Source organism: Ictalurus furcatus, chromosome 4 (genome assembly GCF_023375685.1).
Source record: "Ictalurus furcatus strain D&B chromosome 4, Billie_1.0, whole genome shotgun sequence".
Classification (NCBI taxonomy): Eukaryota; Metazoa; Chordata; class Actinopteri; order Siluriformes; family Ictaluridae; genus Ictalurus; species Ictalurus furcatus.
Genome location: NC_071258.1, coordinates 19,558,843 through 19,585,845, shown reverse-complemented (window position 1 = coordinate 19,585,845; position 27,003 = coordinate 19,558,843). Strand labels below are relative to the sequence as shown.

The following is a 27,003-nucleotide window of genomic DNA, read 5'->3' as shown; positions in this document are numbered from 1 at the left end:
CTCAGGAGGGATTTTGTCCCACTCCTCTTTGCAGATCTTCTCCAAGTCATTAAGGTTTCAAGGCTGACGTTTGGCAACTCGAACCTTCAGCTCCCTCCACAGATTTTCTATGGGATTAAGGTCTGGAGACTGGGTCTGGAGACTAGGCCACTCCAGGACCTTAAATGTGCTTCTTCTTGAGCCACTCCTTTGTTGCCTTGGCCATGTGTTTTGGGTCATTGCCATGCTGGAATACCCATCCACGACCCATTTTCAATGCCCTGGATGAGGGATGGAGGTTCTCACCCAAGATTTGAAGGTACATGGCCCCGTCCATCGTCCCTTTGATGCAGTGAAGTTGTCCTGTCCCCTTAGTAGAAAAACACCCCCAAAGCATAATGTTTCCACCTCCATGTTTGACGGTGGGGACAGTGTTCTTGGGGTCATCGGCAGCATTTCTCCTCCTCCAAACACGGCGAGTTGATTTGAAGCCAAAGAGCTCCATTTTGGTCTCATCTGACCACAACACTTTCACCCAGTTGTCCTCTGAATCATTCAGATGTTCACTGGCAAACTTCAGACGGGCATGTATATGTGCTTTCTTGAGCAGGGGGGCCCTTGTGGGCGCTGCAGGATTTCAGTCCTTCACAGCGTAGTGCGTTACCAATTGTTTTCTTGGTGACTATGGTCCCAGCTGCCTTGAGATCATTGACAAGATCCTCCAGTGTAGTTCTGGGCTGATTCCTCACTGTTCTTATGATCATTGCAACTCCACGAGGTGAGATCTTGCATGGAGCCCCAGGCCGAGGGAGATTGACAGTTCTTTTGTGTTTCTTCCATTTGCGAATAATCGCACCAACTGTTGTCACCTTCTCACCAAGCTGCTTGGCAATGGTCTTGTAGCCCATTCCAGACTTGTGTAGGTCTACAACCTTGTCCCCGACATCGTTGGAGAGCTCTTTGGTCTTGGCCATGGTGGAGAGTTTGGAATCTGATTGATTGATTGCTTCTGTGGACAGGTGTCTTTTATACAGGTAACAAGCTGAGATTAGGAGCACTCCCTTTAAGAGTGTGCTCCTAATCTCAGCTCGTTACCTGTATAAAAGACACCTGGGAGCCAGAAATCTTTCTGATTGAGAGGGGGTCAAATACTTATTTCCCTCATTAAAATGCAAATCAATTTATAACATTTTTGACATGCGTTTTTCTGGATTTTCTTGTTGTTATTCTGTATCTCACTGTTCAAATAAACCTACCATTAAAATTATAGACTGAACATTTCTTTGTCAGTGGGCAAACGTACAAAATCAGCAGGGGATCAAATACTTCTTTCCCTCACTGTGTGTGTGTGTGTGTGTGTGTGTGTGTGTGTATATATATATATATATATATATATGTGTGTGTGTGTGTATATTACATATACATACATACATATATACATATATATATATATATATACATATATATATACACACACACACACACATATACATACACACATGTAAATAATCAAAATGTTATATATAAAATTATATCTATTTATATATATATGAAAATATATCATATAGTACTATATATAATTATACAATATATGCTATTTAATATATATAATTTATATAATATATATTGTATATAATTAATATATATAAATATTTTATATATATAATGTAGAAAAGATGCTAAATTTCTAAATTTATGATACTAAATTTCTCAGCCGATCCTGATAATCAATTATCCAGAGTGATATCAGCTGATACAGACAGTTCTGCCTTTTATATGTCCGGTTGACATACCCTTGGTAGCCAAGGAAAACGTCGTCCGAGGAGCTAGAAAGATTACCAGAATTTTTTGGTTTTCTTTTCTGTTCATTTCTCCCACTGTAGGGTAGCAAGATTTTAAATTGCACACAAACATTCCGAACATCTTCCCCAGTTTTTTCCAAGACAAATTGATCGTTCACAGGTCCCAGTTTTCTTACTACTCTGTAAGTACCCTTCCATTTTTTAGCCAGCTTGGCAGTAAAGTGATGTAACTGGGGAAAACTTCTTACCCAGACTCTGTCTTGAAATATGAAAGAAACTTCCCTTCAGTTCTTGTAATTCCTAAGTTGCCGAAGACGTGCTTCCTTAGAACTGACTTCCGCATTGGCTTGAAACCGTTTCAGTGAGTGGACAGTCACATAGGGGAGAGTATCTGGAGACACCGGGACATCGGCCTGAAGGAGTTTGTCCATAGGACTTCGAAGTTTCCTTCCCAAATGTAGTTCCGCAAGGGTCACTCCGGTAGTTTCCTGTACTGCAGAATTTAACACAAATCTGAAGTCTGGAAGATACATATCCCATTTTCAGTAATTATCATCCACATAAGACACAATCATACATTTTAAGGTATGATTAACACGTTCTGTCATGTTGGTCTGAGGGTGGTATGCGGTGGTAAGCTTTGGTGAAACTGTCCATTGACCACAGAGCTCCTGAAACACTGTGGAAATGAACTGAACCTCTATCTGAAAGGATGCATGTTGGAACTCCCCATCTTGTAAAGATTTCTGATCGTAGTAGACATGCAATAGTCAGAGCAGTTGCGTTTCGTATGGGGAAACTCTACCCATCTGGTATGGTAGTCCACAATCACATACTCGTGTTGTTGAGAGCTACGAGGAAAGGGGCCCATGATGTCAACTCCTAACATCTCATTAGGACTTAACAATGGTCTGCTGCATTTACCCTGCTGGTTTCTTCTTGTTGGCCTTCAATACTTGGATTTCTCACAACCTTTGATGAGCTTTTTGACATCTGACCACATCCCGGGGGCCATCATGCAACATCATGAAGCCTTTTAAAAGTCTTGAAAATTCCTAGATGGCCATTGAGGGGCCTGGAACATCTGCAAAGTGAAGCTGGAATGTAAATATGGTAGTGAGTTTGTTGATCAGTTACCTGGGTTTTAAAGTATAACTTATCTTCCAGAACCATGTATTTCTCCATAGCCTCCATGTCCTTCTGCAATCATCATTTTTTCAATCTCAGGGTCTAGGTGTTGTTCTTCCCAAATGAGATCGGCAGTGAACGGGAGGTCATCAATCTCCTTTTGTGAAGAAACTAGAGCATACCCAGCAGTGGTAGGAAGGCAAGAAAGAGCGTCCGGGACTACGTTAAGCTTACCCTTAAGGTACTCTACTATGAAATCAAATTTCTGTAGCCTTAGGGCCCATCTTAAAAGGCGACTAGTGGTTTTGGTGGAAGTCAGGACCCACTGTAAGGCTGAGTGATCAGTGACCACAGTGAACGTGTTGGTTCGATAATACCAGAGGATAACATCTCCTCGAGGCTTTCCTTGACAATGGTCTGCTTCTCAGAAGACATTCGATAGGGTTTTTATTTAATGGGAATGGTAGTTGTGGAATATATGTGATGCTGTAGTACATTGGTTCTACCGGTTTGTGTGTACACACCTGAGGATTTGATTGAAGAACGTTCTTCAGTTGCTGCTTTTCAGCCTCATTCAGCTGAGCAGATGATACCGTCTGATCAATTTAATCTTCCACATTCAGTTGAATCACTTCTGAAAAACATAGGTGGGGGAGTGGAGCTGTAGAGCCCAAGCTGATGTTTCTGTTCATACCTTCCTATGCTTTTCTTGGTTTCTGGACCTTTCCATCCAGACACACAAGCATTGCCAGGTTGGAAGGAATATACAACAGACGGTATAAGTTTAAACCCATATATCTAATCTGCTACATTTACTCATAGTTGGCTGTGGGAAATGAAGTCAAGGCCAAGGACAATTCTATATGCAAGGGCTTTGGCTGGAAGCACCGCTGCAGGGGTGTTGATGACCTTTCCATGAAACTCAATGTCCAAAACAACCCAACCCAGAGGTGACTGCTTCCCCATTGGCTAAATACAAAGGACAATGGGTCTTAGGTTTCCATTTGAACTATTCAGTTCAACCCAGAGATGTTCATGTAGAAGAGTATAGCTGGCCCCTGTGACAATAGCTTTTCATACCACGACTTAATCTGTATGGGTACCACCAATTGTGATAAAATAACCACTGAATCAAAAGGAGAAGTCATTGAAGAAATCAAAGTATTTTTTCTGAGGTTGCTTGGAGGTTACTGTTGATGCAGAGGAGTTGCAGGAGGGTCCACTGTTTGAGTTGTAAGGTTTTTGCTTATTTTGGGGAGGAAAATGAGAAGACTATGTAGATGTATACTAGGGCAAGATCCAGGGAAATGGGCACCTTTGCATCGCCAACACATAGGCAGTTTTTCCTCCTTGTTGACCACCCAGATGCAATCCTTTCTGCATTTGGTTCACTTTCCTTCCCTGGAGGTTACGTTATGCTAGCTGTTGGTCACGGTCTCTCTCAAATTGATGACCGAGCCATACAAGATCATCCACGTCGAGAACTCTTCCACTGAGCTGACTGGCGAGGTAAGGTTTTATGTGTTTCAGAATGAGCTTTTACGAAGTCTAATTCAGTCAGTTTAGGATTCCATCGTGTGCATAGAGCTCTATACGAATAAGCAAATTCTCAAAATCTCTGACAGAAAGTAAACTGAAGAAAGTCATTGTCGGTGACTCCGGGTGTCTGCTAATGCTAGCGTGCGAATGACATCATGCGCCATCGCCTAGGAAGCGGCTTACGCTTCCGGTTAGTAAAAAAGTGTTATATTAGAGATGATATTACCTTTCTAAAATTCACACACTAGACGGTAGTGCAAAGTGCAGTGTGAGTGTACAGTACTTCATTTGGGACACAGCTTTAGTATTTACTCTCCAAAGCATGTTTTCAGAATAGAAGTGACGTAATGAGTAAATCTCCCCCGTGCCACACGCAGACCAACTAATTGGTAGAGATTCGTTGACAACGATTTTCATAATCAATTTTGTCGATTAGTTGTTGCAGCTCTAATTTTAACATACCAGTTCAATAAATTAATCCATGTTACTGTTTTATAAGAAACAAGATTGTAGCAGACTGCTCTGTCTGATCTTTGATCAGGGGCATATGCTAATGTAAATCAAAGATTCATACGTTTCTTTTTGGTTCACTTCTCAACTTCTCATCTTAAACTTGGAATTTTATTATACATAATTTTCATTATTTGATATTAAAAATGCATTAGGGTAATCATACCATCTAAGCCCATTTAAATTTGACATCAAATTTAAAAAACAAAAAAGAAAGAAAAAGAAAAAATGTGCACTGTTGGTTGTTTTACCCAGTTCTGCTATTTGTTACTAGAACAATATTTTCTGTTGCACGTCAATCAGATATGCATGTCAATAATGACCTGCAATGCACATGCAGTCCTATTTGAGCTTGAAGATAAACTTTGCTGTTCAACAGGCTCCCAGAAATATATATAATTCTCTGTTTTCAGCCATTACTGTGAAAACTATTGTAATGTTACATAAGGCAAAACATTACTCCCTCAATTTGGTGAGAGATTAAATGCTCCTTTAACAGAACTATTTCTTGTCAAACAGAAAACCGAATTCTCCAAGTTAGCAAAGACACTGCAAAGTATGGTCAAAACATTAGTGCGATAATGAGGTGCATTGTCAAAGGATCAAGCATGTTAAACATGCAAATTGAACATTCTCTAATGTTTTCCCATCTCACTATATCATATGTTTGATTTAACCAAATTTCAGTAAATCAGCACTTATTTTTTTCAGGTGGGCTTAAATAATACAGCATGACATACTGTATAAATATTATTAATTAATTATTGTTTTTATAGACTAAAGTAGTAATATATGTTTTATGCTATGTGGGTGGAAACAGTTAGTAAAATAGTTAATATACATTTTAGGAATCATAGTAAACATGTGAAGTGTGCCCACCCCCCCCCCCAATCAACTTTCGCAGAGAAATTATAGCTGTCCAAATAAGGGTAGAAGCATTTTTTCAATCCGTAAAAAAAAGTTCTGTACATTTTTTATAATCTTTCTGCCCTTGCTATAAAATATGACTGTCAGACAGTATGCAGGTAGTCTGTAAAAAATAAGACTTCTTCCTCTATATAATGCGATGATTATTATGCTAAAAACTGCAGCATTGCATGAGCCCTGAATGAATTCACACTACCCAATGATGGAAGTCATGTCATATGTCATGAAGTTTCTTGATAAAGGCCCAAACAGCACCTTTTCTTTTTACCTTTGCGAGAAAAGGTAGATGAGAAAATAAGGTTTACTCTGCTATTAAACCTTATTTTCTCATCTTCTACCTTTATCCAAATGACGGACAGTATTAAGTGAAAAAACTAACTGAAAAATGTTAAATCAGCTAACAGAATAAAGTTATAAAACAATTCCTTGTTGATTTGGTACAAGATAATGTTTTACTGTTGGGTTGATTGTGGTTGGGATTGAGGATTTTAATTCAAATAAATTACAGTGTTACAAATATAAACTTTAGACTAAATATTTACATTAACAACTGTGACACTTTGTATGCATGTTATGAATGACTAAAAGGAATTCATATGGGAATATACTTCAAATATATTTCTCTCATGTGTATTCATAGAGGTGCCAATAATTGTTTCACACCTATATTTAAAGATTTTTTTTTATATATATAAACCTGTTTTGTTTGCAATTGTTTGATATCCATGAGAGTATTTTTGTGAACGTTTAACAAAAGATCAAAAGGTGAAACAATAAAGAATTCAGCCGCCTTTGCCCACATTTACCAAGGGTGCCAATATTAGTGAAGAGCACTATAATTTTTTATATAATATATTTATATTATGGGTGCTTTAATTTGACATTACAGATCTTACTTGCGTGACCAATTTATCACCGTGTCTACATTGCAAGTGAGGAGCACTCTAAAGGACTCTAAATGACTTGTCCATGACACTGGCATTACAAGCATTCTCTAATCTCCCTTCTACCTTTGTTGATTGGTTGAACAGACCCTCTGTAGCAACACTGGCTACAACTCAATTCCAATTCCATGAAACCCTGCCTAGTGATTTACCCACCCCCTGGGTCAATAGCTGTATGAGACAATGATGAGTAATGCGGCACAATACGTTAGCTCCTTTACAATGGCTAGCAATTATATATGTAGGGTAATTAACATTTAAGCATTAAATGGAAAGGGAATATTTGACCACCTCCCCCCCTTAGTACTTTGTTTCTGCCCCAACCCACTACCCCAGCTCCATTCATGTTAATTTCCCAAAACCAATTAAAATAATTAAAATGAGATTTGTGTTATACAACATAGTTGGCATTTACTAATATACTTGGGCACAGCACAAAAATGGCGTGGTGGAAACACAACTGACCTTGCTATCTAAATAAGAGAGAGGTTGTTAACAATAACTATGATTGTTCCCAAACCTGATTACAATGCTAGGCAAATTCCATCCATGGTAACTGATTTCCCAATACAGACAATTAAAGTCAAAATGATAACTCCATTGTACTGCCTAATTCTCCCTGCCCTACTGTGTGGTGACTGCCCTTCACATGCCCTAGTCAGCCATGTGCAGCTCCAAAGTCAAAGAGGGCTTTGAGAGGAAAAAAAAACGTTCCTCAAAACTATACTTCCGACACAAGTGCTCAATAACTCACCACACACTAATCTCCACCAGCTGACCTTGACATTAGAGTATTACAACAGTGCAGAACTGAGCATAATAGCTGTTTCAATCATTCTGACAACACAACAGTCAAAATAATGATAATATTGCTTAATATTACCAGTTTGTGTGTAAAACTTTAGTGACTAGCTAGCAGCTGTGGTCAACTCGATCCCTATACGCCATTTCCCTTAAGTTAGCCAGCCTCCACCAGCTGCCAGTTTCAAGCTAGTTGGGTTGAGCCTGTTAAGTCTCAGCCAGCTCTGTCTAATCATTTTGTAGGACTAAACCCACCAGGAGGTAGTCTGGAATCTTGGGTAATTTATATGAAACACAGTATGGTAATTGATTTCCCAGCACAAGGCACTGAAGTCAACCAGACAGCTCTGCTGTACTGCCCAATTCTCACTGCCCTTGGTGTGCCCTAGTCAGCCATGCACAGCTCCAAAGTCAAAGAGCTTTGGGGCAAAACGGTTTCTCACCACTACACTTCCTACAGCTGCTAAATAACGCATTATACGAAGTCCTTCAAAGCAGCCTTACATAAAGTTCACACAACCTCTTCATATAAAAAAAAAAAAAGAAATGCCGTAGAACAGTAGTAATGTGGTAAACCTAAATCACTTGTGTAAGCTAAATTGTGGGTAGATTAGAATTAAGAAAAAGCTTTAAACCAACAGGGTCATGCGGCCGTAAACCACACACTTCTCCACCGGCTTGACCTTGAAATCGTAAGGTGTTGCAACATGCGCAGAACCGAACGTTAATCCTCGTTTCACTCATTCTGACAACACACTACAAGCGAATAATGATCATATGGTTTAGAATGGTCAATTTGTGGGTGGAACTCTAGTGACTAGCTAGTCGCTGTAGTCAGTTCAATCCCTATACTCCATCTGTTCAAATTCGGGCAACTGGGGGGTGGGATTCGTCCGAAGGTTTAAATATGCACATCTCTTCATAAAGACATACGTGACTCGAGGTTTCCAGTAGGTTGGGCTACTTAATTAAAGTCGAAGAAAATGCACTTTATTAACACGTTTGAAACACACAAAGACGCGCTAGCGAGTTAGCCGGCCTCCCTCGGCTGCCGGTTTCAAAATAGTTAGCTCGAGCCGTTGAGGTCTCCAACAGCTCAGCAGAATTGTATTGTACGAGTAAACCCACCAGGAGATAGTCTGGAAACTTTAAGGTAATTTATATGATAGACAGTGATAAGTAACATCTAACGTAAATGATACTACGGAACAGGAAAACCACTTATGCGAGCTCTTCATTCAAACAACAGAGAAATAGCGCCGCATTTAGCAAGGCTTTAAGTGCGACAATAACTCCAAATTAATTTGCCACGTCAAAAGGAAACAATCAACTACTTAATTCTAACTAGATTTAAAGACCATTACTTTAAAACTCACAGTTCCTCTGCTGTAAAGTCTGGCAAGCTTGAGCAGCAAGGACCACGGGGCTTCTGGATAAAGCAGTAGCAGACCTGGTGAGAGAGCTGAGGATCTTTAGATAACCTGCCATGTTTAGCTAATAAGCTGCTTTTGTTCGACTACTCCGAACGAAGTGAGGAGCAAAATGAATGACCGTGCACTGCAATATGCCTGTGTGCGCCCCCTGCGTCACATTAAGGGAAGAGGAGGGGCTACTAGCTAGCGCCGTCTGTGCAACGTCATCGCTCAAGCAGCGAGACAGTTTTTCAAGGACTGCGGCAGCAACACACTAATTAATTGATCTCCGATTTTATTATTTGTCATTTGCCGATTTTATTATTTTTATTATTTTTCATTCTGAGATGTATAACCAGAATTCAATTCAGTTTGGACATTACAACCACATAAAAAAAACTCTAGAAGTATTTATGTAGGCTAGATTGATCATATTGAAATTAAATCAATCCATCAATATAAATAATAAATTATATTATTCACTAAAGAGTAAATAATTATTCTAGCAAAATGTCATATTCGCAAATGCAATCATTCCAAACCATATGTGTGTATGTGGATGGTGCCCTGTGATGGATTGGAGTATTCCTGGGACAAGCTCCGGATCAGAGGCTGACTGGGGCTGACTGAGGTGATAGCCAATGAAGCACTGGTGGTCAACTGCGGGAGGAAAAAAGAATATATCCCCATTATATGCCAATGTTATTAATATGGCCAGATTAACTGATGGTAGATCATGCATTAAATTATTAATTAATTTAATAATTTAACAAATTAATGGCTAATCACCTCTCCTACTGCTGTCTGACATCCTCCTGAAATGTATGAGCATAACACTTTTCAGTATAATTGTACAAATCACTTGGTGATTTTATTTAGTTTCATTTTTGGACAATATTTAAAATGTTATGATAATCCGCATTAGAATATGCAATGTGTCAAAGATTATAATGTACAATGGACAGGAATAAACCCTCATTCCTTCCTTGTGCTGCTATGCTAAATGACCATGCTAAATTTAGCTGTGGCTGAGTTACCATACTGGGGGAAGGAATGAGAAGGGTGCAATCATATGACAACAGAACTACAGTCAGCCAGAGTTTAGTGCAGAGACTGAAAAGTTAACCTTAAGTAAGTTTTGAGTAAAAGCCTTTACTCAAGATTTATTGTACTTGAAGTATGGAAGTTAAATAATGGTGCAATGAAATGTCAAAAAGTATGTATTGTGTTTGTATTTACAAATGTAAATTCACCTCCTTATAACCGATAATTGAACGCTGGAGTTGCCAAAACAGATTACAATTGAAGTGTACTGAGCACTTTCTCTTGCCAGTAGCTCATATGGAAATGCAGCTGAGATGCATTCAGTATTGGTATTGATCAGTATTGAGTACCAAAAATCATGTACTTGTACTCAGTCTTTAAGTTGTTTAAGCCACAAAGACGTATGAAAAATATGTCTCCCTTAATGCCTGAACTTTTTGGGGTAGTTTCAGGTGTTTTTGTGATGTTGGGGTGAAATTTTTTGCTGAGACCTGGCAAGGCTGCACACCAGATAGCTAATGTTTAATTTTGTTGCATTCTAATGCACAGCTTCTGTTTCATTATATGCTGTGAAATTCTTACTCTACAAATCCTCCCAGCAAGCTCTGACATGCAGGACATATGGAAAACACAAAAACATACATTACAAATAGTGCAAAAACATGTGCAAGAGAATGTGTATATGTGCAATGTAAACATGTGAAAAGACCTGTAGTGATAGGCTCAGTAGTGGTCCATGATGTTGTTCTCATGTAAATGAGTATGTGGGATAGGCAGGGTGGGTTAATGCTGGGAACTTCTCAAGATCAGAGGGCAAATTGTGTCTGCACTGTTGGGGGGAGGGGTAGTGGATAAGAGTCATTCACAAGCCTGATGACCTGTTGTTAAAAACTGTTTTTCAGCCTTGTAGTTCTTGCTTTTGCACTCCCGTATCATCTGCCTGATGGTAGGAGTATGAATAGGCTGTTTGGGGGGTGGCTATTGTCCTTAATTATGTTGTGAGCCCTCCTGATGACCCTGACCTGGTAGAGGCTTTCCAGTGTTGGTACAGTAAGGCTGTTACAGAGATGGTTTGGGTGGCTTTCACCACTCTCTGTATCGCCTTATGGTTCAGAGATGTGCAGCTTCCAAACCAGACTGTGATGGAGTTCATGAGGATGCTCTGGATTGTACACCTGTAGAAGCTGCTGAGAGTTCTGCTTGGCTGCCAAATTTCCTCAGCGTTCTCAAGAAGTACATGCATTGCCAAGATTTCTTCACCGGGTGTGTAGTATTGTGAGTCCAGGTGAGATCCTCTGTGGTGTGAACACAGAGGAATTTTTATAAGTGCTCACTCTCTCCACCTTTGTCTCGCCAATGTGCAGTGCTGAGTGCTGCTCCCACCTCCTCCATGGATCAACAATCATCTCCTTTGTTTTATTAACATTTAGGGAGAGATTGTTGTCTTGACACCACTTCACTAGGTCAGCCACTTCCATCCTGTACTCATCACCCCCAGTTATCAGTCCAATGACTGTAGTATCATCAATAAATTGGTGTTTTTCTGGGACGACACACAGTTGTGGGTGAAAAGCAAGGGTGCCAATTCCTATGTTTATAGTTATTGTCCTGGATGTGTGATTCCTTATTCTAACAGACTAGCGTCTGCCTGTTAGACAGTCCAGAACCCAGTTGCAGAGGGTAGGTGGCACACCAAGTGTGTTAAGCTAAGTTGGTCAGCTTAGATGGTATCACCACGTTGAATGTTGAGCTATAGTTGATAAACTTTTTGATCATAGAATTTTTATTGGAAATTTGCATTTTACACATTATAACACCACACCCAACAACCCCAACAAAACAACCACAGCCAAAACCAAAAGAAAGGGGGAAACAAAAGACAATAACAAACAAACATTCAAAGAAAAACACACACACACAAAAAAAGGTAAGATGATTAGTGTTTACCATCTACCTTTCCTCAATCCACCTCCAGGGTGCATACATCATTGAAGTAGGTAATAAACTGTTGCCATTTTCCCAAAAATGAGTCACCCCTGCCTCTGATGTTGTACTTGATTTTTTCAAGTTTTAAAAAGAACATTAAGTCTTTAAGCCAGACTGATATAGAGGGGGGGTTGTGGAGAGGTCCAAGACAACAATATTCTGCGCTGAGCAAGTAACAATGCAAAGGCCACAACACTAGCTTGTTTATGGTTCAGAGGCTGACGCTGAGATGAAACACCAAAGATGGCAATTAAAGGACAGACATCCAATTTGATTTTAGAAAGAGTTCCAAAAGTTCTGCAGTTTGGGACAGAGTGCAAACATATGACTCAGGTTACAGGGCGAAAGTTTGAATTTTTCACACATGTCAGGAACATTGGGATATATTTTAGACAATTTACTCCTAGAGAGGTGAGCTCTGTGGACTACTTTAAATTGTATGAAACTAAGTCTAGCACAGGACGTGGTGGTACATATATTATCTAACGCCCCAGTAATCATCCTCAAGCTCCAGGCCCAATTCCTCTTCCCATGCACTAATGATTTTGATATTGTAAAAATCGTCCTGTGACCAGATCGTTGCATATATCCATGAGATAATGCCACCCTTATGAGGATTCAGCTTGAACACCTCTTCCCATGCAGACTTTGTAGGTAAGGAGGATAAACCAGTGAATAGGGAGGAGACACAATGCCTAATTTGAAAGAAACGGAATAGGTGAGACGGAGGCAGACTGAATGACGAGGACAACTCAGAAAAGTTTGCAAACACATTATTAATGAAAAGATCCTCAAAGCATTTCAGACCCTTCTTTTCCCACAAAGAGAATGTGGAATCTATACAGGAGGGGGGAAAGAGGTGGTTATTACATATTGGTGCCATGGTTGAGGCCGAGATAGATTTAAAATGACGGCGAAACTGATAGAAAATTTTTATAGAGGTACATACTATTGGATTATCCGTGTGTTGTGAAAGGGCTATAGGAAGGGAGGAGAACATCAACGCAGGGAGGGAGGTTGAAATACAAGACTTTGCTTCTAAGTGGCACCATGGAAGAGAGGGGGCCTGCACCCAGAGCACCAGTTTCTGAATATTAGCCACCCAATAATAATACATGCAATTGGGCAATGAGAGGCCACCACTTAGTCGACTCTTTTGAAGTGAACATTTGGAAACCCTGGGAGTTTTTCCCTGTCCATATGAAAGAGGAGATTAATTGGTCTATATTCTTGAAGAAAGATTTGGGTAAAAACAAAGGGATGGATTGAAAAAGGTAGAGGAATTTTGGAAGAATGTTCATTTTTACCGTGTTTATTCTACCAAGATAATGGTAGAGCTGCCCATCTTTGAAAGGCTGACTGCATATATGAAATTAAGGGTGTAAAATTCACCGACATTAATGCAGAATAGGAACAGGTGACATTAACTCCGAGATATTTGAATTTTGAATCCTCCAAATGAAAAGGTATTTCAGTCTGTTTTATCTTTTGGCCAGATTGGTTTATGGGTAAGCATGCACTCTTTTGTAGGTTCAGTTTATACCCTGAAAATTTCCCAAAGTCATTATCTCTGGAATAGATGCAATTGGATCTGTAACATAAAGTAGTAAGTCGTCAGCATACAGGGCTAGTTTATGTTCAATTCCTTTGCGAATTATACCCTGAAATACAGGAAGAGTTCTAAGCGTTATCGAGAGAGGCTCACTCGCTATGGCAAAAAGTAAAGGAGACAGAGGACATCCCTGGCACGTAACCCGTGACAAAGTAAAATAGTCAGATTTAGCATCGTTGGTATATATGGAAGCTTGCGGTTCCACATATAATAAACGGATCCATGATATCAGTCCATCCCCAAAGCCGAACCTCTTTAGCACTATAAAAAGATATTCCCATTCTATCCTATCAAACGCCTTTTCTGCGTCCAAAGAGATGACCACTTCAGAGGAGTCGCTGTTTATTGTTTTGAATACAAAATACTAAGCAGAGTACGAATATTAGAAAAGGAATGCCGTCCTTTTATATATCCGGTTTGCTCCTCTGAAATAATGCTAGGAAGAATCCCCTCTAAAAAGTTTGGCTAAAATCTTGACATCAACATTGAGGAGGCTAATAGGTCTATACGAATTACATAATGTTGGGTCCTTCCCATCTTTGAGCAATAGAGTTATAGATGCTTGTCTCAATGTTTGTGGCAACGTACCTAGTTCTAAGGATTCCTTGAATACAGCCAGAAGTAATGGGGCCAATGCAACATGAAATTTCTTATAAAATTCGGAAGGAAACCCGTCCAGGCCAGGTGATTTCTTAGATTGCAATGAATTGATTGAGTTAATGATCTCATCTAAGGTGATGGGGCTGTCAAGTTCAGATGCCAATAAAGGGTCAACTCTGGGAAAATCAGTATTTCTAAGAAAATGGTCCATGTTACCTGAATTGTCAGGAGCCCCAGCTGTGTATGAAGATGAGTAAAAACTTTTAAAAGTTGAATTAATTTCTACAGGATCTGAGGTTAATCCACCACTGGACTGCATAATCTGAGTAATAGAGCGCGAAGCCGCTCAGCTACGCAATTGGTGAGCCAACAACCGACCGACCTTATCTCCATATTCATAATAATTGCCACACGTATGTAACAACAGCCTCTCCGCCTCACCTGTCGATAACAAATCAAACTCTGCCTGCAAATTAAGCCTTTGTTTATGCAGCTCGGGGTCGGGTTGAGAGCATATTGGTCATCAATAGCTCGAATATTATCAGATAACTCTTTTTTCTTATTCTTGCGTTGCTTATTGGCATGAGCAGAATAAGAGATTATCTTTCCCCTTAAGAAGGCCTTTAGAGTTTACCAAAGTAAAGCGTAAGAGGCTGAATCAGTTTGATTAGTAAGAAGAAAATCATCTATCGAAGTAGAAATATACTTGCAAAATGCTGAATCGGATAAAAGTAGAGAATTAAGCCTCCATGGTGGGCGAAAGGAGTCAATGTCAAGAATGTCAAGACTTAGAGGAGCGTGGTCTGAAATAACAATTGGTAGATATTCAGAGTTTACAACCCGAGAAATTAGAGAATTATTAATAAAAAAGTAATCATTGCGAGAAAAAGATTTATGTACGTGAGAAAAAAAAGAATATTTTCTCACTGTGGGGTTAAAATACCTCCACGGATCTATGTAACCATTCTGAACCATAAACTCAGAAAATACCTTTGCCATTGCAGAGGGAGCCTTTGCAACAGTGCTAGATTTGTCGAAAACTGGGTCAATAACACAGTTTAAATCTCCCCCAAATATCAAGAGATGTGTGTTCAAAGCAGGAATCTTTGACAACAAATTCTGAGCAAAAGGAGCATTATTAAAATTCGGGGCATATACATTCACCAAAACTATTGGCGTTTGTGAAATTTCCCTTCCACAATCACATATCTACCATTTACATCAGAAATAACATTATCAAAGGAAAAGGGCGCAGTCTTACTTATCAGGATAGAAACTCCCCTGGACCTGGAATCAAAATTGGAGTGGAACATATGCGATGTCCAGCGAGCTTGGAGTCTGCGTTGATCCCTGAGACGGAGATGAGTTTCCTGAAGAAATGCAACGTCAGGTTTTTGTAGTTTTAAATGTGTCAAAATCTTGGATCTTGTAATGGGACCATTCAGACCTTTAACATTCCAACTTAGGAATCTGAACAAGCTTCGGGTATTTTCCATCAATTTAGATTAGTACATAATGGAGAACAGAGAGGTTGATATCAATAGGGGGAAAAAACCCAACGAAGGAAAAAAAATAAATAAGAAAAAATAAATTTAAAAAAAAGTTTAAAAAAAAAGGCAAAAGCCAAAATAAAAAAACCCCTACACAACAACACAGCATCCCACCCCTCCCTGCCTCCCACCCCACCCTCCCCCCCACCCTATAGTTGATAAACAGCATTCGACATAGCTGTCCTTGTTCTCAAGGTGTGTGAGGGCAGTATGTATTGCTGTGTTGATGGCGTCCTCTGTGGACCTATTTGTTCTGTATGCGAACTGGAGAGGGTCCAGAGTGTCCAGTGTGATGGTCTGGATGTGATTCATGACGATTCTCTCAAAGTACTTCAGCACTATTGGAGTCAGTGCTGTAGTAGATTGATAAATTATGGCAGTAAGTTGATTAAGGTTAAAATGATCAGGAATGTGTTTCAGAGGTACCAGATATACTAAAACTGGTCATCTAAACTGTGTTTAATTACATTCCTCAGGACATGTTTGGTATCATTTATATCCATATTTCATAGTGAATGATGTGGTGATATCATAAATATCATATAGATTTAGGAGACAACATTTACAATATATGTTGCAATATGTGCCTCTTTCTCCACCCACACACACTCACACACACACACACACACACACACACACACACACCCTGGTTTGCACGGGAGACATTCTTCCTTTGTTCCCACGGACTCATGCTACATTCACACATACAGTGATTTTATCGCTGCAAGTCGCCAGTCACTGTACTATGAAGTCGCAGGTAGGTGTTCCTACTACTGGTTGCCATAGTAACATGGGTGGCGCAACTAACTTCCACTTTTGACAACAAACCAGTTTTCTTGCTGCTAAAATGAAACATTCTGGAGGGAGAGGATCTTATATAAAATTCACCAGTGTACTGTATATATGCATCAGAGAGAAATAGTTTGTATATATTGTAACCTTATTTTTGACAGGTCTAGGTCAAAGGTCAAAAAGATACATATTCTTACTCTCTATATCTAGGTCAAAGGTCATGATCATAAAATATATTTATAGTTATGTTAAATCCGGATCACATACATTCCAGACACAAATGTTACCATACATGGTGTGGGCATGTGTATTCCAGACACCCACACACGTTGCACATCTTCTTTCTAACACTCTGAGGTAGGTCATAAAAATATATATAGTTATGTTAAATCGGGTTCCCATCTATTCCTGACACAAACGTTACCATACATGGTACGGCCATATGTATTCCAGATACCCACACACGTTGCACACACATGTTCTTTCTAACACTCTGAGGTAGGTCTAGGTCATAAAAATATATATACTTATGTTAACTCTGGATCACATACATTCCTGACACAAACGTTACCATACATGGTACAGCCATATGTATTCTAGACACCCACACACGTTGCACACATGTTCTTTCTAACACTCTGAGGTAGGTCATAATATATATATATATAGTTATGTTAAACCCATCCATTCCTGACACAAATGTTACCATACATGGTATGGCCATGTGTATTACATAGACGTACATCACACATCTGATGAACGAGATTTCCTCTCCTGTGCTGTAATGATGGCTGGAAACTGGGACTTAATGGCATATACTGTAGAAAGGTCATAGAGAAATCTCATTGGGAATTAAGTCACCTTTCACGTTGCCTTTCATTCTGATCACAACCAGACAGTTATATTGTTTCTGAGTTTAATAATAAGTTTAATGTTTATACTTTTTTTGATGCTGAAGAAGCAAAAATCTAAGGAACCCTTAACCTTCAGACTAATGATTTGCAATGTCTGAAAACGATGCTTGAAAAGAAACATGTATAATGAACTTGAAAAGGTAGAGAGGGGTTCTATGAATTAGTTAATGGGTATCTCTCTCTCTCTTTATATCTCTATTACAGTAGTGCTTAAACAGATACATAACAGACAAATATACATAGAGAGTTTTATTTTGTACACGCATACCAACTTAATCTTCACCTATCATCGTTCCCTGTTAACGAAATCTGTCACCACCTAAAAAAACAGTTTAAGTCACTAACCAAAGTAAGTATACAAACTGAAGCTATGATAAAAGAACAAAAACAATGAACCTTTCTTAAAGAAATTCCTAAATCCTCTGACCAGGTATATGGCTGTGCCATCTGTCTATTAAATAAATGCCAGTCCTTCATGCTGAAAAAGAAGGATCAAAATATTATACCAGTAGTTTGGCACTGTGACTCAAAAAGTTGTTTTATATCTGACATCTGAAAGCTAACTACTGTCCCAACAGTTGAACAATACTGATCATGCTCTTACACTTAAGAGGGCTGAATGGCAGACCTTGTTAAATAATATTTTATGTTTCTTCCTCATAATGTGTTATATTTTATAAATATATTCTTATATATCTTATATTACTTTTTGCCTTTTCTTATACGTTGACATGGGAGAAGAGGGGATCAATGCTGGTGCGAAGGTGATCCTGCACAAGGACATGTCTTTGTAACTGTAAGTGACGAGTCAACTTAATCCTTCACATGGTATTCATAAGGTGTCATACGTTTCTGCTACTCTATGGATCATGCTGAAGTTTGAATAAAATGGTTTGACTTAATATCTGCAGCAGTAGTGTACAAGTCATTTCTTCCTAATTTGTTTATTAACTTTTATTGTATGCCTAAATGCAATAAAAGTTATTTGCCAGATTCAGATGCTCCTAAACAAATTGTTATAAAGTATGAGTTGGTAACTGATCAACAAAGATTGTACTATCATTTCTAATATAATGCATTAAATATGGACCAATATTTTCACTGAAATATTTCAGAGAATTTTTTTTACACTAGTTTACACTAAATGTCTAATATTCTGTTCTGTTGGAAATATGCCTGAACTGTTATTTTTCCCCAGAACCTTTTAAAATAACTCGACTGCTTCTATAACTTTGGCTTGTAGTGTATATGACTGCTCCCTGTCATAAACCCCTACAAAGAAATAAACAGTAATAATTTTGACTGCAGATCAGGAGTGGGTAAAGACAGACTGGTGATCTGATCTATATTATATATGCATGTACTTTAGATAATGCCTGTCTGAGGGCCATGGTGGGACGTTCCCGAGTTGAAGTACTGTACAACTCCTAAGCATTAGATCACCCCAATTACTCTTGTATACTCTTTCCATACCATCGTGATCTTTGCCTGATGAAGCCATACACAAAACATATTTGACAGTTGGGGCCTAATTCTAAAATCACCAGATACCAAATGCACAACCGTTTTGTCTTGCTGCCATCAGAAAATAAAAATGTTTAAACCTTAAGTAACGTAGTCACGGAGGGTGTATATATTTTTCACACTACACGAAGGGTGGGGATCCTTATAGACTGTGTAACAGAAATGTACTCAGTGTGTCTCCACCGATTTATTTCATATTAGAGTACAGCCATTTTTCTTTTTTTACCATTATGGATGAAACACTCGTTTCTTTTAAAACACCATCTTTAAATGTTTTTCTACCTCCTAACTAAACCCTCGGACTTAAGACACGATCTTTGGAGTTGTTGACGCCCTGCTCAGGGTTAAACAACGTCTTTATATTACCTTCATGAATAAATTGTCAAACTAACATCTTGGTTTTTTTTGTTTGTTTGTTTGTTTTTCTTTTTTTTTTTCTTGGAGCAAAAGTCAGGTCCTCTCTCATTTCAACAGGTCCACTTGTTTGTGAATACACAGCAATCTTCTAAGGGTATTAGGATTTCTTGTAACAGATAGTTGCAGAGTTTCTTCTGTGTTTTAACTACAAAGACTTAACCATTATTTAAACACTGAGACACATGACTCCCCTTAATTCGTTAACATAAACACATTTGTAAGAATTCTGGTCAGCAAAACCCCCAAAAGAACACCTCTCTCTCTCTCTCTCTCTCTCTCTCTCTCTCTCTCTCACTCACTCACACACACACACACACACACACGGTCACCAGAGGTCATAAATGTACACGACTCGATTATCAGCCAGCGGGGACATGGGATGTCAAAGCATAGACAAAAGCTTATGTATTTAGCGACAGTTCTGTGTAAGTATCCTCGTTGGTGAACCATTTTCCGAAATCTTGTTTATAGTTTAAACAAAACGCATGATTCTTTCAAAACACCATCTGTTTAGAAGGTATGCTATGTAATACATATTTTCATTTTCTTTAGACAATTTGTCACTTCAGTCTCCACAACGAATAACACCGATGGTTTTGGCCTTTATTTCAGTAAAAGAGAACAACGACATCGTACAGCCTTGAAGGACTGTAGAAATGTTTTACACATCAAAGTGTTTTTCTCAACAACGTAGCCAATAAATAGTTCAATTATTTCACAAACCTCAGTCTGTTAATTTCTTGACAGAAGCATTACACATAAATCATACACATAGGGAGCTACACATGCATAACATGTCCAAAATTCTAATAGTTCTACCACATTCAGTCACCAGGTCTAGTATTTTCTGATAGATTAGTTACACAAACTGATAATTACCACAGAAGTAAATTCAGAAACAAAGACTGACTTAAACCACAAATGTACACATTGGTAGGGGTCGTAAAACCCTGAAACACACGACTCGTCCCTTAATTCATTAACATAAACACACTGTAAGTATTCAGGTCAGCAAACCCCCAGGAAACACATGACTCTCTCTCTCTCTCTCTCTCTCTCTCTCTCTCTCTCTCTAACACACCCACACACACGCACGCACACCCACACACCCACATACACACACACACACTTCAGACACTGTCACCAGAGCTCATAAATGTAAAATGTACACTATCTACAGAACTACGGGAAAACACATGTGTAGGACGGTGTGTATAGGCCTACAAGACATCGCCCAAAAAACTTGTCTTCTAGTTTAAACAAAACTCACGATTCTTTTAAGCAAGACTTTAAACATTTTACATCCTAAAGGGTTATGTTTAGAAGGCTTGTAATACGCACGTTTCTTATAAAACACCGTCTTTAAAATGTTTACCTCCTAAAGGGACCTATTTAGAAGGTATGTAAAACCTTTTTTTTCTTTTCTTTTTTTTTTTTAACATTTATTCGGGTATATCAATGTTTTAGAGTATTATTTCAGTAAATTTTTATTCAAAGTCATGCAATTTTCTCAAAAATGTAATTAATAAAGTTTCATTTATTTCACAAACTTACATTCTGCTCATTTATGTTCACATTCAACCATTGTGTATTTTCTAACAGCGGAGTTACACAAAACAAACCCATCCATCCAGCCATCTTCTACCGCTTACTCCTTTTCAGGGTCACGGGGAACCTGGAGCCTATCCCAGGGAGCATCGGGCACAAGGCGGGGTACACCCTGGACAGGGTACAAAACAAACCCCCACAATCTAAATCTAAAATGTGTGGTTGCAAGATAAAAATTCTAATTTATTGAATTAATTAAATATTTAAAGTTGTACACATTATTTTGATGAGTTGTGTTGACATAACAATGTTGATAATTACATCAACTTAATATTGTGTGTAATTTCTGCATTAATTGATTTAAAACAAAATTTACGCTGTAGTACATTTACATTTATTCATTTAACAGTGTGTTAGAGGACCTGTAGACTGAACAAATACTAAGGACATTACAATGTGAGTATCGTTTCACTTACAATTAAATTCTACTAAAGCAATGAATTTGGGGCATATTCTCAATTGTGATATGACCAATAGTGGACTCGTGTATAAGCTACACCCGCTAATACATTTGATGGACTATTTTGCACTACTACACGTAGCTAATGCTAGTCATATTTAGCAGTGTAATTTGAATATCTACTCTTTAGTTTACGGTAGCAATGGATAAGAACGAAAAAAGTTTCATTTGACAAATCTGCTCAACTAGAGAGGGCTTTTCATTTGTGCTATAGGAAAGATAAGCATGATTACATTTCTGCTTATTCATGTAAACCTCAACTACATTGTGTAATCTAATTTCATGTATTGATACATTTTTTATTTTATTTTTTAAATCTTTTGTCATTCGCACATGTGGCCTTCTAGCTCCACAGCCTTTGGATTGTGGATAGTTCTATGAGAGAGATAAAAGTAGTAGACACAGAGTGTTTTTTTTTTTGTCTATATTGCTCATTTCATTCAGTGCTTTAACGTCTATAAATCCTGCAGAGATGTTATGTATGAGATTTGTAATGTAAATCACACTGTATTTTACTTACTATTGTTATACAACTTAAAGGCAGTCATTTTTCCTGGTTTAAAAGACTTTAAAAGCATTCTACTGCAGACAATCTAAATGGAGCAATGTAATTTTAAAAATGATTGTCAACTTAACAACTTGTGTTCATAATCATGGTAATTTAGTACATAACACTTAAATTCCTTTTAAATAATGTGAAAATAAAGTGTGTTTGTGTGTGTCATATTTTTGTTTGGATGTGTGTGTGTGTGTGTGTCATATTTTTGTTTGGATGTGTAATACACATGGCCATACCATGTATGGTAACATTTGTGTCAGGAATGGATGTGATCTGGATTTAACATAAATATATATATATTTTATGACCTACCTCAGAGTGTTAGAAAGAACATGTGTGCAACGTGTGTGGGTGTCTAGAATACATATAGCAGTACCATGTATGGTAACATTTGTGTCAGGAATGTATGTGGTCCGGATTTAACATAACTATATATATATTTTATGACCTACCTCAGAGTGTTAGAAAGAACATGTGTGCAACGTGTGTGGGTGTCTGGAATACACATGGCCATACCATGTATGGTAACGTTTGTGTCAGGAATGGATGGGAACCCGATTTAACATAACTATATATATATATTATGACCTACCTCAGAGTGTTAGAAAGAACATGTGTGCAATGTGTGTGGGTGTCTAGAATACATATGGCCGTACCATGTATGGTAACATTTGTGTCAGGAATGTATGTGGTCCGGATTTAACATAACTATATATATTTTTATGACCTACCTCAGAGTGTTAGAAAGAACATGTGTGCAACGTGTGTGGGTATCTGGAATACATACGGCCGTACCATGTATGGTAACGTTTGTGTCAGGAATGTATGTGATCCAGATTTAACATAACTATATATATTTTTATGACCTAGACCTACCTCAGAGTGTTAGAAAGAACATGTGTGCAATGTGTGTGGGTGTCTGGAATACATATGGCCGTACCATGTATGGTAACATTTGTGTCAGGAATAGATGGGAACCCAATTTAACATAACTATATATATTTTTATGACCTACCTCAGAGTGTTAGAAAGAACATGTGCAACGTGTGTGGGTGTCTGGAATACACATGCCCACACCATGTATGGTAACATTTGTGTCTGGAATGTATGTGATCCGGATTTAACATAACTATAAATATATTTTATGATCATGACCTTTGACCTAGATATAGAGAGTAAGAATATGTATCTTTTTGACCTTTGACCTAGACCTGTCAAAAATAAGGTTACAATATATACAAACTATTTCTCTCTTGCATCATATCCTACGAAATGAAGGAGAAGCGGTGTGTGCTCGGCCATCAACCTGTAGCAAAAGCCAAACACCAATTAGCTTAGCTTATGGCCTTAGCACGTTTAAAGCAAAATAATAATAATGAAACACACTCACTTTTTCTTGCAATTGAGCAAAATCCCGGTGTAGCTCCTGTCTCAGCATCACCATCAGGGTGTCATTCACTATATGTTCAATGGCGACCAGGAGCCAGACCGCAGCTCTTCGGCCATGGCCTCCGTGCTTCCTGGGTGAAGTGTCCAGCTTGGTGCTGCTCATTCTCGGGCGCCGAAGCAGCAACAAGCCGGACACTTCACCCACGATAGGAGCTACACTGGGATTTTGCTCGATTGCCACAAAAAGTGAGTGTTTCATTATAATTAATTAATAATTAATTTTATTTATTTATTTATTGCTTAAACCTGCTAAGATCCTAATATAAGCTAAGCTAATTGGCTACTGCCACAATGGCGCTGCTTCTGCTAGTGAACACGGGTGGCCACAGATGACGTGTGCTCTAATGTCTTCAATCCCATTGGTAATCGCTGCACCAAGTCGCTCCAAATTTGCATAAAGATAAACTTTTCTCAACTTTCCAAGTCGCTGGACATGCCAACATCCGGTCACCAATGGTTGCCGGAAGTCGCCAGCTCTCATTGAAAATGAACAGTTTCTGATCACATTGTTGCTGCGAGTCGCTCTATGTGTGAATGTACCTTCATTCTCAGCAACTTAATTAGGGGTCGAGCCCTGAAGGGAATATTGTATTCATTAGTTTTCTTCTTCTTCCTCTTCTTAATCTTCTTCTTATTTTTATTATTCTGCTTCCGCTCTTGAGTCTATGGCAGCCCATAGAACCGCTTACGGGAAAGTTATGAAATTTGGCACATAAATAGAGAATAGGCTAATATGTTAATACAGCAAATTTGGAGTCTCTAACTCAATGACTCTAGTGCCACCAACTGTCCAAAGTCATGAAAATTTTTCCACCATTTTGAATTTTCTGAAAAACCTACTTTTTCGAACCTGTCCAAGGCCGATTTGCATGAAGATTGGTGTGCAACATCTAGAGACACTTGTGACAAAAAGATATACACAAAGATAATTTTGATAAACCACTGAATGGTGCTTGAATGAATTTGATGGCGAGCACGCCAAAATGGAAGTGAGGGTATATCTCCGTAATGCTTTCAAGGATTGTAATGAAACTTGGAATGTGTCATCAGCATTAGGCCTGGTTAGCTGCAGCGTTTCAGAACAGCACCACCTAGTGATCATGAGATATGAAAAAAGCAAATTTTTGCTTATTACATCTGAACAGTTTGTCATAAAATCCTCAAATTAGTCTCATTAGATTCAGGGGGGCATACCAAGTCCAACAATATGAAAAATTTAGCCATGTCGGCCATTTTCGATGTCGGCCATTTTGAATTTAGACATAAAATGCTGTATTTTACGAATGACTTGGCATATCATTACAAAACTTGGTATGTGTCTTTGAGACAATGCTCTGAAGGGACTCAAAAAGTTTTGGTACAGCACCACCTTGCGGTCAAAAATTATAATGCCATTTCTAAAAATGCTAATAGCTATTAGACTCCTTTTGCCTACTGTCATGAAACTGGTCTTGATAGATTCCATGTTTATGCTGAGAATAATGATTACAATTATGTCATGGTCGAGCAAACGTCCTGTCCACTATTTTCTAAATGTTTGAAAATCTACTTTTTCGAACTTCTCCTAGACCTTTTGTCCGAAAATTGGCCTGCATCATCTAGATGTGCTCATGACAAAAACTTATTCACAGAATTTTGATAAACCGGTTTCGAATTTTGAATGGTGTTTCAATGAATTTGAAGAACATGCTAAATTTAATTTGAGGCTGTATCTACGCTACGCTTTGAGGGATTGTGACGAAATCACCATTACATCTTGAGGTGACCTGCAGAGTTTTGGCCCACTGCCCCCTACTGGTAAGGAGATAGCAAAAACAGCATTTTTTTCAGTTTCAGAACAGCACCACACTGGATAAAATTTCTAAGAAGTAGCTATTTTTAGTTATTTTAAAAATAAATGTTTTTTTTTATGATTGAAAGTTCACTTTTTCTAACTCCTCATATACTGTTCATCAGACTCTAACGAAACGAAAAACATGTCACAAAGCTTATTTTGCTTCTCATGGTGCTGATAATTGGCTTGACCCAGGTATTGCTGCTTGCAGCTATATTTAACATATAGTTCCTAATAAGCTGGGGGTCCATCTTGCCATAAAACACATTGTTTCATTTCCCATTTGGTATCTTTGTCACATACATTTCAAAGAGGCTCAGGGGTATAAGAGGATATGCTTGGTATAACCCAAGGTTGGCTTTGTAACATCAGTTGGCTTTGTAACATCAGTGGGCTGGTAACATAGAAAAAAGGCTTTTTACCATCAGAGATGCTTTAACATCAAGCATCCTATGTCCTTGATACAGATCAACATTTTGTAAGTTCTCCTTGTTTCTGTTTTCTGTATATCATTCATTTGTGTTTGTACAATAAACCCATTCATTATTTTATCTCTAAATACTCAGTGGTTCTTCTGAAAAAGTATAGAGAATTCAGGATGGCCGCCGCCTCAGGCTCTAGGTGAGGGCGTCACCCTGATCCTCTCTCTATCCCTCTCTCTCTCTCGCGGCTGACTGAAGCTCAGTGCCGCGTCCTCCCTGTCTCTTCTTCCCCGTGGAGACGCCATGTCCTCCACATCGTCCTGCTCCTTGTCGGGGGAGACGAGCCTGGAGGACATTCCCCAAGGCGGAGGAACTATCCGCGTCTACCTCCCCAACAAACAGCGCACAGTGGTGAACGTGCGTCCGGGTCAGACGGTGTATGACAGTCTGGACAAAGCGCTCAAGGTGCGAGGCCTCACTCAGGACTGTTGCGCCGTTTTCCGCCCCCTCGAAGGTCGTAAAAGGCTGACAGAATGGAACACTGACATCACGCCGCTCGTCGGCGAGGAGCTTCTCGTCGAGGTTTTGGACGACGTCCCCCTCACCATGCACAACTTTGTTCGTAAAACCTTCTTTAAGTTAGCGTACTGTGACTTCTGCCACAAGTTCCTGTTCAACGGCTTCCGGTGCCAGACGTGCATCTACAAGTTCCACCAGCACTGCAGCAGCAAAGTTCCCACGGTCTGCCTGGACATGGACACCATAAAACGGAGTGCAGGAGACTGCGCGGTGGTCACTGATATAGTCGTGTCCGATCCTATCCCCACTGACATCCCCTTAACGCCCGAGCCTGCTTGTTCGGCGCTGTTGTCATGATATATATATATATATATTCCTGCTGTGCATTCCTTGTTTCTGTAACACATCAGCAAAACTTTCCAATCGTTCCATTTCTGATTGGTCCTCTGATGGAATTCACTCGTATTTTACCCAAGAGCATTTTAAATTAAAAAAAATGTTTTGTTTTTTTAACTCTCAGCTGAAATCCGTCACAAACTCGATTTGATTGTGAACGTAGAGAAACTAAAGTGTTACTGATATGTAGTGATGCGTTTGTCTTCCGTTACGGGAATTCTTGATCATATTTCTCATCAAAACTCATTTCGGTCACGTTTCGATGCGGGATTGTG

At 38.9% G+C, this 27,003-nt stretch overlaps 2 protein-coding genes across 2 annotated transcripts in view; one reads left to right on the top strand and one right to left on the bottom strand.

The window, feature by feature from the left end:
* The window catches only part of idh2 (isocitrate dehydrogenase (NADP(+)) 2), a 67,850-nt gene extending 58,662 nt beyond the window's left edge, over positions 1–9,188 (bottom strand). Inside the window, exon 1 of the mRNA XM_053623256.1 lies at positions 9,007–9,188. Within this exon, the coding sequence (XP_053479231.1) occupies positions 9,007–9,118 (112 nt within the window). The 5' untranslated portion in view covers positions 9,119–9,188. The remainder of the gene's footprint in view (positions 1–9,006) is intronic.
* A 16,928-nt stretch (positions 9,189–26,116) lies between these two features.
* Positions 26,117–26,752, top strand: LOC128606816 (serine/threonine-protein kinase A-Raf-like). The gene has a single exon (XM_053623263.1). It carries the CDS (start codon positions 26,117–26,119, stop codon positions 26,687–26,689), a length of 573 nt encoding a protein of 190 aa, XP_053479238.1. The 3' UTR covers positions 26,690–26,752.
* Positions 26,753–27,003: the final 251 nt, after the last annotated feature.